Source organism: Lissotriton vulgaris, chromosome 8, assembly GCF_964263255.1.
Source record: "Lissotriton vulgaris chromosome 8, aLisVul1.2, whole genome shotgun sequence".
Taxonomy (NCBI): domain Eukaryota; kingdom Metazoa; phylum Chordata; class Amphibia; order Caudata; family Salamandridae; genus Lissotriton; species Lissotriton vulgaris.
In genome coordinates, this window is record NC_141696.1 from 1253404096 (window position 1) to 1253420256 (window position 16161).

At 45.1% G+C, this 16161-nt stretch overlaps 1 protein-coding gene across 1 annotated transcript in view; it reads left to right on the forward strand.

The window, feature by feature from the left end:
* Positions 1–16161, forward strand: part of FLT3 (fms related receptor tyrosine kinase 3) — a 496362-nt gene that overhangs the window by 176915 nt on the left and 303286 nt on the right. The window contains exon 3 of the mRNA XM_086933459.1: positions 6844–7058. Within this exon, the coding sequence (XP_086789585.1) occupies positions 6844–7058 (215 nt within the window). The remainder of the gene's footprint in view (positions 1–6843; positions 7059–16161) is intronic.

Here is a 16161-nt window from a genome sequence, read left to right on the forward strand (position 1 = left end):
ATGTAATCTAGTTTAACACTGCAGGTCCCAAACACCTGTACATTCTGACCCCCTTCTTTACATCTTACACTGACACTCACATATGGTATTATAGCAAAAATGCCCATCCCAGCATATCTCTCCACGTCTCTCTCTCTCTCTCCAGCCATGCCAGCTCACAATTACAGCTGTAAACAACATCTCAGATTGAACAACCTAGTGCAGTAACCAGCTAAACAGTCTATATATGGGACCTGCATAGCTGTTCATAGCTGACAGCATAATGAAAACCAGTTTTCATCCACCAAACTGCTACATGCTGTGTCTCATAACATGATAACCGCACCTCTGCAGGTCTTACTCACAACATGGAAAAACGTCCCACATAGGATCATAAAACAAAGAAAAAACCCTTCCAACCACACATCCCGCATTGTATAGCTTGCTATACATGTAGGTAAGAGCCTCAGTGTCCCACATAGTCTATATATATATAAAAACGAAAGTATGTCTGTTTGTCCTTTATGCATTACTACACCATTCATCCGATCGGCATGAAACTTTGGGAAGTTGTTGAGTACACTCCCGCAAAGGTTTCTTGCAAAAAAAAAAAAAAGAAAAAAGAAAAATGTGTTAAATATTGCCCGCCTCAGGGCCCTCATAATCTTTCCAATACTGAACCTTTACAGTTTCCAGTGCTACTCCCTTTTGCAATGACCATCAACAAAGCACAAGGACAATTGCTGCAAGTGTGTGGAATAGATTTGGAGAATCGAAATTTGCCTAGCTAGTGTGACGGTAAGTTTCAATTCTATTAAGGACACGGAGGCGAGGATTATGCTTTTCTTTCTCTGCCATTTATTAAAATACAAAACGCACAGCAGCCCAGAAAAGCTCTTATTGGAACATCATCATCGGTTTCAATAAAAGGAAGAAACATCAAATAAAATCAACATAGTGCAAATGTCCCAGACTTTAACTTCAAGTCCCAGCACTCCAACTTGTAAGGATCCGAGGGTAGTCCTTTCACAGTGTCCATTATCCTTATATAAGTAATCCCCTCTCTCCGTTCTTCCTCTTTCTTCGCGAATTACGCAACATCTTTACTGGTCCTGTTTGGCACCATCATTACCTAGTGACAAAACACAACTGCGTGAGAGTTGTACAACCAGATGCATGTCAGCAATACAACACGGACATCAACAGGCATGAAATGAACAGCATCAACTGGAAACCTACGTACTTACTGGCATACGGGCGGGACGTCACACGCGGACGATCTGGGTGGGATAATCCTCGCCTCCGTGTCCTTAATAGAATTGAAACTTACCGTCACACTAGCTAGGCAAATTTCGATTCTATGGCAGGACCGGAGGCGTAGATTATGCTAGTTTAAAGCTTACTCACCACCAACCTGGCAATGCCCACCACAGGTTTGAAGTAAAACTTCTTAAAAGTGGACTCTGAAGACCAATCCGCTGCACTCATCAAATCCTCCAAACGTGCACCTACTGCAAACGCCTTGGAGGCCATGGCCCCTCTGGCAGAATGTGCCCCAAAACGTTTAGTATCGATGCCTGCTTCTTCAATGACCCAGCCCACCCACCTGGCAATTGTGCGGGAAGAGACTGCATGGTGTGGCTTTGGCAAGGCAATCAACAACTGACGTTCACCCGGAGGGCGAAGATCCCAAGTCATGTCCTCATACGCTTTCAAACAGTTCACAACACATAATTTTGGGACATCCACAAACGCAGGATATGTAATGGTTCTGGAGCCAGACTTGGTACGGCGGCCAACCGTAAAGGTGACGCCCTCAGGCGAAAACACCCGTGCGGACACATCCAGAGCTCGAACATCAGACACTCTGCGACACGACACCAAGCATAACAGCATGGCCAATTTGGCCGAAAGCTCCTTCAAAGACAAAAATCTATTGGCCTGCCTGGAGAGAAACAAATTCAAAACCACATTCACGTCCCAGAGGTCGGAGTAACGCGGTTCCGGCGGCAAAGCCAACCGGACGCCTCGCAAGAGCCTGCACACAAAAGGATGTTCTCCCACAGGGGAACCATTCACCGGCAGGTGCGCAGCAGAAATTGCTGAACGCATGGCATTGATAGTGCGATACGCCAAACCCGCCGTAGGCAATTCCGTTAGGAACTTCAGGATGGGAACCACTCCTGCGACCAATGGATCCAGGTCATGTCGAAGACACCAACGTACCCACTTTTTCCAAGCGGACTTGTAGCGCTTCGACGTACTGGGAGCCCAGGCTTTGGCCAAGAGTCCTTCAGCCGGTCGCGAAAGGCCTGGGAGCGACCAGCGTCTCCTGAAAGCCTCCATACCATGAGGTGGAGAGAACCCTGCACACCGGACTGAGAAGCAGGTGAGGAAACTGGGGGAGTAGGATTGGAAAATCCCAGGAAAGTTCCAGTAGAACTGGAAACCACACTTGCGACCTCCAGAATGGAGTCACTAGGACCAGCTCCCCTTTCTGCCGGCGCAGCTGAGCTGCCGTTCTCGTTATCATGGAGAAGGGAGGGAGCACATAAGGCGCCTCCCGACTCCAGTCCTGAAGAAACTCGTCCGTGGCTTCCGCCACCGGATCCGGCCTCCAGCTGAAGAACCTCGGAAGTTGATGATCCAACCGTGAGGCAAAGAGGTCGATCGAAAAAGGACCCCAGAGGCCGTTCAGCCATCGAAAAACCGACACATCCAGTTTCCATTGACTGAAATCCCGTAGATACCCGGAGTGCCAGTCCGCTACCTGATTGGACTGGCCCGGCAGGTACTCTGCCTGCACCCACACATGATTGTCCAGGCAATAGGTCCAAAACTCTTTCGCTAGATTCGCTAGCGCATGGGACCGGGAACCTCCCAGATGGTTCACATACCGAACGGCTGAGATGTTGTCCATCTTCAAAAGGACACACGACTGCACCGCGTCTTTGGTCCAACACCGAACCGCAAAGGACCCCGCCAAGAGCTCCAGAAAGTTGATATGCAACTTCTGCTCCTCCGGCGACCAGGCGCCGCCTGTGGAAAATTCTCCGCAGCGAGCGCCCCAACCTGCCCTGCTGGCATCGGACTCTATCACTAAATCCGGGACCGACCCAAAGATCGCCCGACCATTCCAGGCTTCCATGTGAGAAAGCCACCACGTCATCTCCTCCTGCACCTCCTCCGAGAGAGGAACCAACTGATCGTACGACAAACCTATGCGCAAATGAAAGGCTTTGAGGCGCTGAAGGGCCCTGTAATGCAGCGTCCCCGGGAAAATTGCCTGGATGGAAGAGGACAAGAGGCCCACCTCCCCACCGTCTGCCGCAACACATGACGGATCTTCGACAACTTGCGGGCCGGCAGACTGAGGACGGACTCGACCGAGTCTATGATGAAACCCAGGAACTCTATCCGTTGAGAGGGAACCAGAACAGACTTGGACTCGTTTATGACAAACCCCAAGCTTTGTAAAAGCGACACCGCCATCTGCAGGTGTTCGCGCAGCTTCCGAGGACATTCATCCAGCAGTAAAATGTCGTCCAAGTAGACGATAAGCCTGACGCCCTGACCGCGCAAGAATTCTGTCACCGGGTGCCGGACTTTCGTGAAGCACCACGGAGCGGAAGACAGACCGAAAGGAAGGGCCATGAACTCGAACACCTGACCTTTCCAGAGAAACTTCAGGAAACGACGGTGCGGAGGATGAATGGGAACCACCAGATAGGCGTCCTTCAAATCCAACCGCACCAACCAGTCCTGCGACAGGAGAATGTCGCGCAACAGATGGATGCCCTCCATCTTGAAGTGGCGATACACCAGCCACCCATTGAACTCCTTGATATTGATGACTGGGCGACGACCGCCGCCTGGTTTGTCCACAAGAAACAGGTTGCTGATGAACCCTGAGGGATGCCGAGTTGAACGACGAATGGCCCTCTTGCGGAGCAAGTCCGCGACCTCCTCGTCTATCAACAACGCATCGGCCTCCGAGAACACCATCGGAGAAGGGGCACTCACCTGAAAGGGTTGGTCGTAGAACTCTATATGGAAACCGCGGACGGTTTGTAACACCCACGCGTCCCCGGTTAGACGTGCCCACTCCCCCCAGAAGGCCGCTAAACGGCCGCCAACACAAACTTGGTCTGCAGGAAGTACACTCACCGGAATTGGAGTTGTTTCCTGCTCCTTTCTTGAATCCGCGACCTCCAAAACGTTGTCCTCTGGTGGGATAGAAGTTTGTATAGTTGGCAGAGGTGTTATACTGCCCTCGTCCGGAGCCTTGCCCTCTGTTGCCGGCACTTTGCCCTGCACGGCCGGTCGCACGGCCCCTACTGCGACCAGCCCCGGAGGAAAAACGCTGATGGAAAACACGCTTGATGCTGGATTGGGCTTTGTCCAGCGTGGTAAAGGTGGTGACGAATTTTCCCAATTTCTTAATGAAAGGCTCGCCAAAGAGACCCCCTTGGGCCACAGCCCCCGCCTCCGAAGAGGCCAGATCTCCAAGTTTCGGGTCCAACTTAATTAGAAAGGACCGACGGCGCTCTGTGGAAAGGGCGCAGTTGGCGTTGCCCAGGAAAATGATCACCCGTTGTGCCCAATTAGACAGCACCTCAGGGTCAATGGATGCACCCGTGACCTTTGCTTCCTCCGCCATATCTAAGATTTTTGTGACCGGACCCACCGCGTCTAACAACTTATCCTGGCAGGACCGCCAAGAACGGTCGATGCCCTTGCGCGGGTCCTTCATGAACTTGGCCAGAAACGTCGCCATCTTGGCATCCAGGTCCAGGGTCATGGCTACCTTGCCCTCCAATGATGGCCTAGAGCATTCCCCCCTCAGACACACTCTGGCCTCCTTCTCCAGAGGTTTGCGAAGCCTGCTCGCCACGAACTTGGCCACTTTGTCGCCCGGGGCCCAAGCCGCTGACCGCGGATGAATAATTTCATCCGGGTCCAGCATGCCAGAGCTATCCCGAGGCAACTCCGCGGCCGAGCCCGAAGGACGCCAGGAACGCTCCGACTCGTCATCGTCGTTGGTATCTGGGGAATCCCTATCCGGGGATGAAGGTGCAACCTCCGAAGGCGCCACCGGGACCGGGGCGGCGGGCTGCTCCGTGGGGGGCGTGGTCGCCTTTGCCAAGAAAGCGTCCCGAAGACGCTCAAAGGCGCCCTTGTCCACCCCATGGGCACACTCCGATGGCCCCTCCTTGCAAGGCTTCTTCGGTGCTGGGGGACCCTCCCCCGAAGGACCTGGAAGATCAGCGCGCGCCAACTTGGCGCACTCCTCGACAATACGAGCCAAAAGGCGGTCTTCCATAGGGCCGACTACCTCAGTCACACACCTATAGATAGAACTATCAACCGCCTGATAGAACTCCTCATCATTCAGGTAGGAATGGGGCTCCTCATAGTACTCGTCCTCCATAATGAGAGCTACCCAGATAGGCGACCACACCAGACTCAGAGACTCCCAACGATCACCACAATACAGCCCCAGACACCAGGGGGTACAAAGGTATTCCAACAGCCCGGAGGACCGTACAGCTTTTGGGCGGCAGGAACTGACCGCAATCAGGTCGCACTCGGACCCTACACAGCGCGCCGACCCACCACAAGGGACCAGGTCTGCCCCCCCACAGCGCGCTACCACACCAGGGCTAAGGAGTGCTCAAACCGGCACCACCGGCAGCAACGCGGTAAAACCGCAATACAGACCCTCAACCGGGCGTAAGAGTGACAGAATCACCGAAATGGGGCTACAGACCCGGCTTCACCGAGCGTCACTGAGGGGGCACGAGGGCAAAGGCTCCGCGTCCGTTGGATTCCTCAGCGCGGCTCCTCTAAAGAGAAAACCGCGCGAAGACCAACGAGACGCAGCAGTGCCCTATAGCGGCTGATACACGCCGCGGAACCACAATGGGAACAAGGTCGCGAAAGGAGCGGAAAACCCACCCCCGCGACGCAATCGGGACTCTGTGGAGAAAAAAAAAAAAACACCCACAACGCTGACACAGATCCCGAAAGCACAATCAATAAAAACCACAAAAGTGAGGTAAACACAATAACCCAAGAGCAAAGAGAAAACACTTAACTGGCTGCGGGAGCAGCGAAGAAAGAGGAAGAACGGAGAGAGGGGATTACTTATATAAGGATAATGGACACTGTGAAAGGACTACCGTTGGATCCTTACAAGTTGGAGTGCTGGGACTTGAAGTTAAAGTCTGGGACATTTGCACTATGTTGATTTTATTTGATGTTTCTTCCTTTTATTGAAACCGATGATGATGTTCCAATAAGAGCTTTTCTGGGCTGCTGTGGGTTTTGTATTTTAATAAATGGTGGAGAAAGAAAACCATAATCTGAGCCTCCGGTCCTGCCATAGAATCCGTGCTTCTCACATGGACAACTGAATGTGGCCAGCTCACGCATCGAAAAACCTTCTGATTTATTTGTGTACGCACCAGCCGGAAAAACAAAAAATACCGTGTATCCACAAGCACTCGAATAAATAAACAGAATTAAAACAACACCTTAAAATGTTTTCCATATTAAAATGAATGTTTCAATAAAAATGACGCAATGTAAATTGAATGTTATCATAACAAGTTTCCTTACATTTCCCTTCTTCTGAGATCGCAGCAAAGCGCAACGGGTAAGCTAGTGCTATGTAAATACTGCAATAGAATGCAATACAATTTGTGCATAGATAGTCAGACCTACTGCCAGAAAATGGCAATATATAGAAGATTCTACAGCTAATGTCTGGTGATGCTGCGAAGTATTAAATGCATGGTATGGGCCATTAAAAAAAATGCAGCTTCATAACTCAGTGCACATACTTCTGTTTTTTCAACATAGTTGCCAGACATTTGGAGTGGAGCAAAAGACCTTGACTGCAGAGGGAATTCTCTGAGTCCTGAAGGAATATATGAACCTGCTGGGACAATTGAGCTTGATGAGTTTGATTTTGCGACAATAAAAGTGATGACAAATATCACAGGACATGCATCATGTTATTGGTACTTTATGGGTCTTGCACATGAATGCAGTCTTCAATTTTACTTCGAAAACAAGTAAGTTAATGGATTTGTGAAACTTAACACAACCTAAAGTCCTCATGTGTCAAGGTCCAATTGTACATTCTGTTGCACAATCTGTTCATTTTTTCGCATACATTTATCGGCCTATTAACAATTTTTTTTCTATTCAAAATAAGACCTGCACCTGAAAAAGTTTGTAATTTCAGCATGCAAAGCCTAGATGTGATTTAAAAATTTAGAATGTGTATGCTTAGTATGCAGAGTTTGCCCCTTTTTGCATATTTCGTTGTCGATTTTGCGTATCAACATGCAAACAAAAACAAACATGACACTGATACACATTCTCCCTTTGAGCCAGGGAGATTCTACAGACCGAGCTGATGATTCCCTGAGTGCATGTGTATATGAGAAGCCCATTAGTAAGCAGGATAACAGCAGCAATGTTTCCATGTGATGACATCAACTCATTCCTATCAGTAGGGAGTCATCAAGTGAAGTTGGGTGCCACAACTCTGGTCATCAATACCCAAGACTATGCAGAGATGTAGTGTCTGTTGGTGCGACTAACTCGTATGGAAAGGGAAGGCGGGAGGAGGCAGGGTCACCCCCCAGATGTAATAAGTCAGGAAAGGTCTACGAGGGGTGAGCGCGTCAAATGCCTTACCACAATGGATCTTCTGTCTACTCAAATGCCTCTGCCTTTGTGGTATCTCGTCCATCTGTACCTCCCGTCATGGAGTAACAAAAGTATGCAAAAGAAGAGATCAAATTCCTGTCACACACTGTAGCTTGTGTGAAGCTTCTTTTCACAATTTTTTTTCATGACCTCAGCATTCATAACAGGAACTGCAAGGAAATTAGGGAGTGTAGAAGGGAACATAAAGGTGCCCTGAAACTACGTAAAAGGGAGCTTTAAAATAAGGCCTGGGCTGATTTACAAGAGGCTAGTAAAAACAAGGACAGCACCTGCTTTTTGGCGGGTTGAAATCCCCCTTTCTTGAATCCAACGAGAACCCAAGTATAGAAATTGCCATTGAGAAAGGACTTTGGGTGGAGCACTATTCTTGTATTTACAGACGGGCTGAGGAAGTGGAGGGCATGGACTTTAACCCTACTTTACAGGCCCTAACGCCACCTATAAATGTTCCTGTAGCCCTAACCTTTACTCTGGAGGAAGTACTCCATGCAGTAAATGTCAGCAAGGGAGGTAAGGCACCGGGACCAGATGGGGTACCCATAGATCTCTTCAAATCTGACATCGCTCTATGGTGCCCACTTTTAACGCAAATGCTTGCAGCTTGCTGTGAAACTGGCCTCATCAAAACTTAAACAGAATCCACAGTGGTCCCTATCATCAAAAAAGGCGATAGGCAGGATCCAGCTTGCTGGCTCCCTATTTATTTGCTTGATTCTCTGGCTAAAGTGGCAGGGCCGATAGTACTCAATCGGTTGCAATCATGGGGCGAGGTCAACAATGTCTTATCCGACCTGCAGTTTGGGTTTAGAGAGGGTCTTGGCACATTATAACAAGACCTCAACCTTAATATTTTAATTGGTAAATGTACAAGGTCAAGAAAGGAGAAGTTATTTTTGGCATATTTAGATCTCACAGCCGCTTTTGATTGTGTTATCCATGAGAAGTTATGGTACATTTTAACCAGTTTGGGTGTGGAGGAACTGCTATTCCAATTTTTGAGGCAGCGGTATACTAATGCGACTACCAGGGTCTGGTATGGCTCCAAGGGCGAATGTTCGGCATCCTTCAAGGTGGAGAGTGGGGTTAGGCAGGGCTGCGTTTTGGCTCCCTTTTTATTCACACTATGCACTAATGGGTTAGAACAGGCAATGGTAGAAAAGTGCCATGATCTACCAGAAATAGCCAGCCACCCCCTGCCTGCCCTCCTTTATGCAGACAACACCGTAATAATGGCTCGCACACTGCTGGGTATACAACGAGCCCTTGACATATATAATGAGTATATGAAAAATCTGGGACTGAGAGAGAATACCAATAAAACTTTTCTAATGAGCTGGGGGAAAGGTAGTATGAAGACTAGAGAAATCCACATCGATAGTAAAAAGGTAGAAACTGCCACCACATACCCCTACTTTGGAATTCTATTTGCATATAAGGGATCTTGGCGCCAGGCTTTTAACACCAGAAACCTGTATTTTATGAGAGCAACTTCTGCCTTGGTCAACTTTCCAAAAAGTTGGTCAAAAATACCCCGACTGAGCTGGTTCATATTTATAGAGCAAAATGTGTCAGTACAGCTATATATGGTGCAGGGATCTGGGGCTATTGTGATGTAAATTTAATCCAAAAGACTGAGAATACATTTTTAAGATTTCTGTTGCCAGTCCCATATAGTACCTCGTCTTACATTGGCCACGCAGAATTGGGAGTTCCGTATATAACTGATATAATAAAAGCACACCCGGTCCTCCTTTGGCATCTGATCTGGTCTACAGCCAACACAGCATTTAACCGTGAAATCTTAACAGACAGTCTTAAATTAGATTATGCATTAGAGATACGATGGTTGAATAATACAAAAGATTTCATGAGTGACTTGGGGCAACCAGGCTATTATGCTGATCCCCCCTCTATGGGCTCTATCTCCACTTTCACTGGGGAGGCTACGCATCCAACGGTACTCTCAAATCAAATGCTGCTAAGTACTCCTGGTATTCAGTTATAATTTACTAATATACCAAGTGGGTACGACAGATTAGTTTTGACCCTTTTAAGACTTAGTACTTTTCATCGCCTGGTCAGTTTCCCAACAACAAACAATTGGTCCAAAATGTTGTGTAAATGTCCGTGTGATGAGTTCTCCCACTAATCCACAGTGCATGTTGTTCCTTTTTGTACGTTCTACAAGGCAACAAGGAGGAGATGTATCATACCTATTTTAAGATTAAAGGGCTTAAAGCAATATCGTCCAGCGTTTATTGCAATGTAGATCTTGGAAAATGAATGTGTTACAAGAGAGATAGTCCTGTTCATATAAAGTATCATCAAATGTAGGAAAAATATTGAGAATTTTATCGATTTATAGTAAAATTATCTGATGTAGTATTAATTGATTTTAGTTTTACGACAAAATGACGCATTTGTATTTATAAAATTCTGTATGCTTTTATGATTTTTATGAAACAAAAATCGAATAAAGCTTGATTTGATTTGGTTTGATTTGACTACAGCATTCCTTTCTTAGTTAACTGAAAGAGTTTACAGTGTTTCAAGCAATCTTTTAGCCTTTCAAGCATTTTGTGCACATCTTTTTCACATTTTATTCAAGCCATTTGTTAGGAAGTTGCTTAAAGCAGGTTTTATGGCCTGCATTATTAAGTATGCCGGCAGCAAGTTTCACATTTTAAAGTTGTGTCACTTCGATATAAATTGCACGTCACTTTTGTATGCACCCTCTCAAGAAGGATTGCTAATTTGGTAACTCACTACTTTAGTTCACTACCATTTAATTAACTCATAATTACTGCTAAACTGATGGGACTTCAATACCACCCAAGTGAGCACAGAAGTGAATTTGGGTAACAGGTATTGGGTTATGCGGCATACCTTATGCCTCTGTACGAGAAAAATACTACCAATCCTGGTCCTCTTTTGAGTGAGTATTGCGTATCTGCTCTATCCTTACCTCATCATAAAGCCACCTCTGCATCTATTTCTATTTCACTATACCCTCACCCCATAATTCTCTGGATGCTTATCTTATCATTTATGCCCCTGCAAGCTATTGAATTCTCTTTCCTTCATGTTCCACATTGTAACAGCAAAAATAAATTTAAATTCAGTGTTCCAATACCTTATCTATCTACCTACTTCAATCCAGTAAAAGGTAGCACCAACACTTGCCTCCTGATCCACATCTAAAATTGGGAATAAATGTTTAAGCAACACCACTCTACCCTCCATGCTCACTGGTGCCTATCAATTGGAAGTCTCTAGTGTCTTCTATCACACACAATTCCTCAACTGCAGTGCAGCTATGTAATAACTGAACGATATTTATTTAGGTAAATTTAGCTCAATCTTTATCACTTCAAACCGTATTCCACCAACCTTAAAGCACTCACAAATGACCAAACCTTGAGAATGGACAGTGGATATAGCACCAAGATATAGCACCAATCTCGTATCAACCAAAAATAATAAGTAATTCAAAAGTAAGTCCTGTGTGACACTTGCAAAAACCGGTACCCTCTGTCTAGGGGCACCTCACGTAAAACATGAATCCAAAATGTTTATCATCCAGTTTAGGGCACCACTCCAATCATGTACAATCAATTCAAATTTCTCAGAGTCCAAATCCAAATTCAGAAGTCTTGATATTTTCTCAGTTCGTTTTTTATTTTCTTATACTCAAAAGAATCATCAGCCAACGCGTTTCGTTCTGACCACCAGAACTTCTTCAGGGCTGGAATAATCAAACATACATAAAGACAAACTGTCACATAGATACATATAAAAACTACATATAAAATTGTACATACAACCATATAAATACGTATAAAAGAGACGAAACATCTGTGTATATTAAAAACATGACCATAACATCACATGACAATAGATTAGCTGTGTGTTTAATTTTTTATAGGATTACAACCTCGTATCCCTTTATAAACAATCAAAGGTTTCTCAATTCTTCCTAAGGTACTGGACTCTTACTACAAGAATTGGTAATAACGAAATGTAAAGTATTACTATAAGGAATGATGAAGCAACATCACAGTGATTTCAAGCAGAACAGAAAAAAGGGGGGGGGGAGAGAGGAGTCTCTGCATACCCTATGGCCTACCATATGCGTGAGAATCACGTGAATGACAACAAAGTATGGTTCCATGGCATTGATCACATTCCCCCTAATCCACGAGGGGGTAATAGAGAATTGTGCCTTAGAAAGAGGGAAGCCATGTGGATTTGTCGCCTTAAATGCATAGAAATGGGCCATAACACTGATGATGAGATGCATTATTTCCTATAGCCCTGTATTGTCTCTACTGGTTAGTTATACACCATTCAGATCTGTGGTTGGCTCACTGCTCTCTCTCTTTAAGCATATACATTTACTGTTTATTTTCCATTCTTCAATGTAAAATATCCCTTATGAAGTACCACCTTAAGGATAGACTAGATGTTATAGTTCTGTATATTATAGGTTTTGTTCATTGATGAACTGGGGACAAGCCCTCTGTGTATGCCCAAATATATTGCATTGGGCTCAATGCAAAATTTGGTGCACTATTTTTACTGCTGTTGTTTAGGATGTGTGGTATGACTGCGTATTTTCCACATGGTTACTGTTGGGTGACGTTTTCTTCCGTCTTGGACCCGTGTTTTGCCCTCCACCGCCTCCCTTGCGCGATTCTCCTCGAATATATAAATTATATACCTTGCACTTAAGTTTGTGTTTATGTATGTTTGATTATTCCAGCCCTGAAGAAGTTCTGGTGGTCAGAACGAAACGCGTTGGCTGATGATTCTTTTGAGTATAAGAAAATAAAAAACGAACTGAGAAAATATCAAGACTTCTGAATTTGGATTTGGACTCTGAGAAATTTGAATTGATTGTACATGATTATCTCCGGCTCTCTAAATTCTCATGACGATTCAGAATTCTCCCCTTCCCCTCCCAATGCCTTGCTTGGGACACTCATAAAGACTAGATCCTCAATCAAAAATATCTAGGACATTCACAATTTCATCGCAAACAATGTTATCACAGAGACCTGGTTCAACAACTGCTCAGAAACTGACATAGCCAGTGTCCTCCCTCTCAGTCTCCTCCCTCTGACCTACAATGTTCCGTTGTAAAATTTACCTCATGGTAAAGGTGGCAGTATTGTTTTGCTGCATCTCAACTTACTCTCTCTCAGACATCTGCAGTACAATTCAGTTGAGTACCTTTCAATAGAGATGGCCTCAAATCCAACCACCCTCCCCAAGGCCAGAGCGACTGACAGTGGAATCTGGGTATCACGGTGCGATCCCAGGCGCCGGCGGCAGATTAGCCCAGCACCATGTGACTCTGGGCAATAGCTTGCTTAATCTTTCCGACGGCCCCCAGTGCCTGGAGACCTTTACGGGTGATTGATCGCACTTTACAAATGTGGATTATTATTATTATTATTATCTATGCAGTTATATGTAATTCTCAGACGAAATGCATTTCTGCCTTCCTTGATCTACTTGATCTTATCTAACATATACTAACGATCTCTGGTTAAGTTTTTCTTTTGAGCGATTTGTGCATCTGGGTCAAATATCTGTCCTACAAAGCCAAAACACAATTCAAGACATTGACTCCCTTGTATTTACCCAAGTGGTCAATGAGCAGCTCCACAGAGGAAGCCATTGTCTTGTTTTATTCTTCTCCTTTGTTTTGAAGAAAACGCTACCCTGGACCAATCACTATCTATCCAAATTGCTCATTGATTGTGAGATGCAATGTGCAGAGAGCAGACTCACAAATTTACATGGATATTTGCCAGCTCTCTTCCCGGAGAAACATGAACAAAATACATGCTATGACCTTCACTTAGCTGCTCTATGAAATGCCTTGGAAACTCCTGCTGATGTTCTAATTTACCTGCAATTGTTAAAGGTATTCTCCCTCCAATTTTCACCAAGAAATATTTCAATTTGGAAACAAATGGAATATTCTATAGTTTAATAGACCACAGTCTAATTAAATGTATTATTACTACTACTAATGATATATTGAAAACTAGCACTGATTGGTCAAAACCAAATTGCCTCTTGCTCATATGCCCACTTCTAGAGCAAAAAAAAACAATACTTCAGAGCTCACATTGTTTAATCTGTGTATTCCAACAAAGGACTGTTTCATATCCACAATGAGAAGGTGTGGGGCACAGCTGCTTCTTTAGCCTGGCGTCTCCCTCATCGGACGTTTGCAACAGTTTTTTCTCATTCATTACAATGAAATTGACACCCTGAGGTTTGTATTACAGCAATGACTCCAAAGATTCTGGAGCTTTGTCCGTACCTTCCTTTCCTACAACATATTTTTGTGGCTCTCTTAGTGAGTTTGAGTTCATCACTGAAACTGACAAGCAATATCTTGATCTACTTCAAACACTCCTCTCATCCATAGGTCATGGGTAGTGACAATGTAATTTACCTAGGGCTCAAAGCATTTACAGCAGCAATCACCATACTATTTAATACCTTAATCTAAAGTACAGTTATCTCTCTGACTCTCAAATATCACACCTTTCCTAAAAAAAAACCACAGCAGGCCCCTACAATTTGTCTAATTACAAGCCAATTTCTGGCCTCCCTAGAAACTAGAATCACCCAACAACTGTCATCCCACCTGTATTCCAGTTGTCTTCTAAGTTAGCTTCTGTTAGGCTTCCCACCCTACCAAGCTATGGGGACCACTTTATTAAACATCTGGAAAGAATTACTCAACTCTGGAGGCCAGGTCTCCCCTCTACTTTGACCTTTTTAGACCACTGATCTGCCTTTGACACGATCTTTCTCCTCTTCCTGGCTTTCCATCATGTTGTGGATAAATGTACCTGCAGGCATCCCAAAACACTGGCCTCCACCAATCCTGGATTATCAGTCAGTGAATCAGCACTGACATTTTGCACATGTATATTGCATCTTGCCACTCACTCTTATATGCCATTCCTACCTACTGGCATGTGGCCACTGCATAGTATTTAGTAGCACTTTTACAAAACACACAAATGCAACTCCAAAATAAAAATAAATGCCTAGTTCAGCTGTCCCACATGAATCTATTGCTTCAGATTCATAGCACAGGTACAGCCTCTAAGGACCAATGCAGCCTCCCTTCATACAGACAGCTCCTCTAATGTCCAATACAGTCTCTCCATGTATGTGCTAAGGCTCAAATTACAAGTGTAATCTTCTCCCACGCATGTACAGACTCAAATACCACGTGCAACCTCTTCAAGTGCTGGTGTAGCCTTCATTACCCAGTGTTGTTTCCATATGCTGATGTTGAGACTCAAATGTACGCAGCAGCATCCACAATATCACGCATAGCAAATATGCCCAGTACAGCTTCTCAAAATACATATTTAACCACAAATATCCAGTACAGCCATCCCTTGTACAAATGTAGACTCAAATGTCCAGCACAGATTCCCCTTATGCCATCTCCCAATGCTGAGGTTTAGCTTCTAGTGCCATGGACAGCCTCCACGTATTGAGAGATAGCCTCAATTATAGAGCGCAGCCTCTTTGTCAGCAGACGTAGCGCCACCAGTCGGATAAGTAACAATAACCTGATGGTGTGGCTCTGCCAAGCTGGTGCTGACCAGCACCATGCTATTCACTGGCCATCCAAGAAATTGAAGGAAAGAAATGGCAGCAGCCATGGTGCGAAAATGCTCTCAGATTGCCGTGTGCTCTAGATCTAGGTGGATGTCACTGTCTAGATATAAATGAAGGGCTCAGCACTATGTTTACCTTCTTTTAATGGTACCATAGCCCTGCAAAACCCCAGACCAGCGGCCACAATGGCAGTGCTGGAGGTACCAGACGGCATGCCTGGGATACCAACTGCAATGCCTTTTGTCTACGAAGCCTTTTGTTTATCTTATGGATGCCGGATGCCTGTCTAATAAACTAAGACTTCACTATATCCAACACACACAAGCCATGAAGGACATGCCACCTTGTCTTCAATCAAAAAATCCTATAAGTAAGGACCTCATTGTGTCTATGACAACACCGTCTAGGGTCTAATTCAAACCAGAGTAGCGTGAATAGACCTCATTATCCACAACAACCTAGTTGCATGGGAATAGGGCTGATTGGGTCAAGCAATGGATCACAAATAATCACAAATATTCTTGAACATCATGAAAGCTGGGGCTTCTCTGGACCCTTAGAGGGCACAATGAGTCACATAATAATCATCATAGCTGACCCGGACCAGAGGGTAAGGATATAATGTGCAAGTCCATTCTTCAACACTACAATAAATGTTATGTAACAAATCTTAAGCAAATAGTTTAATTCATCATGTCAAGAGAAGTGCTAACATTTTGGAATTAATAAATGCGGATTATGGGTTCACTGGACCTACCCAGTGACCAATCTAAATGA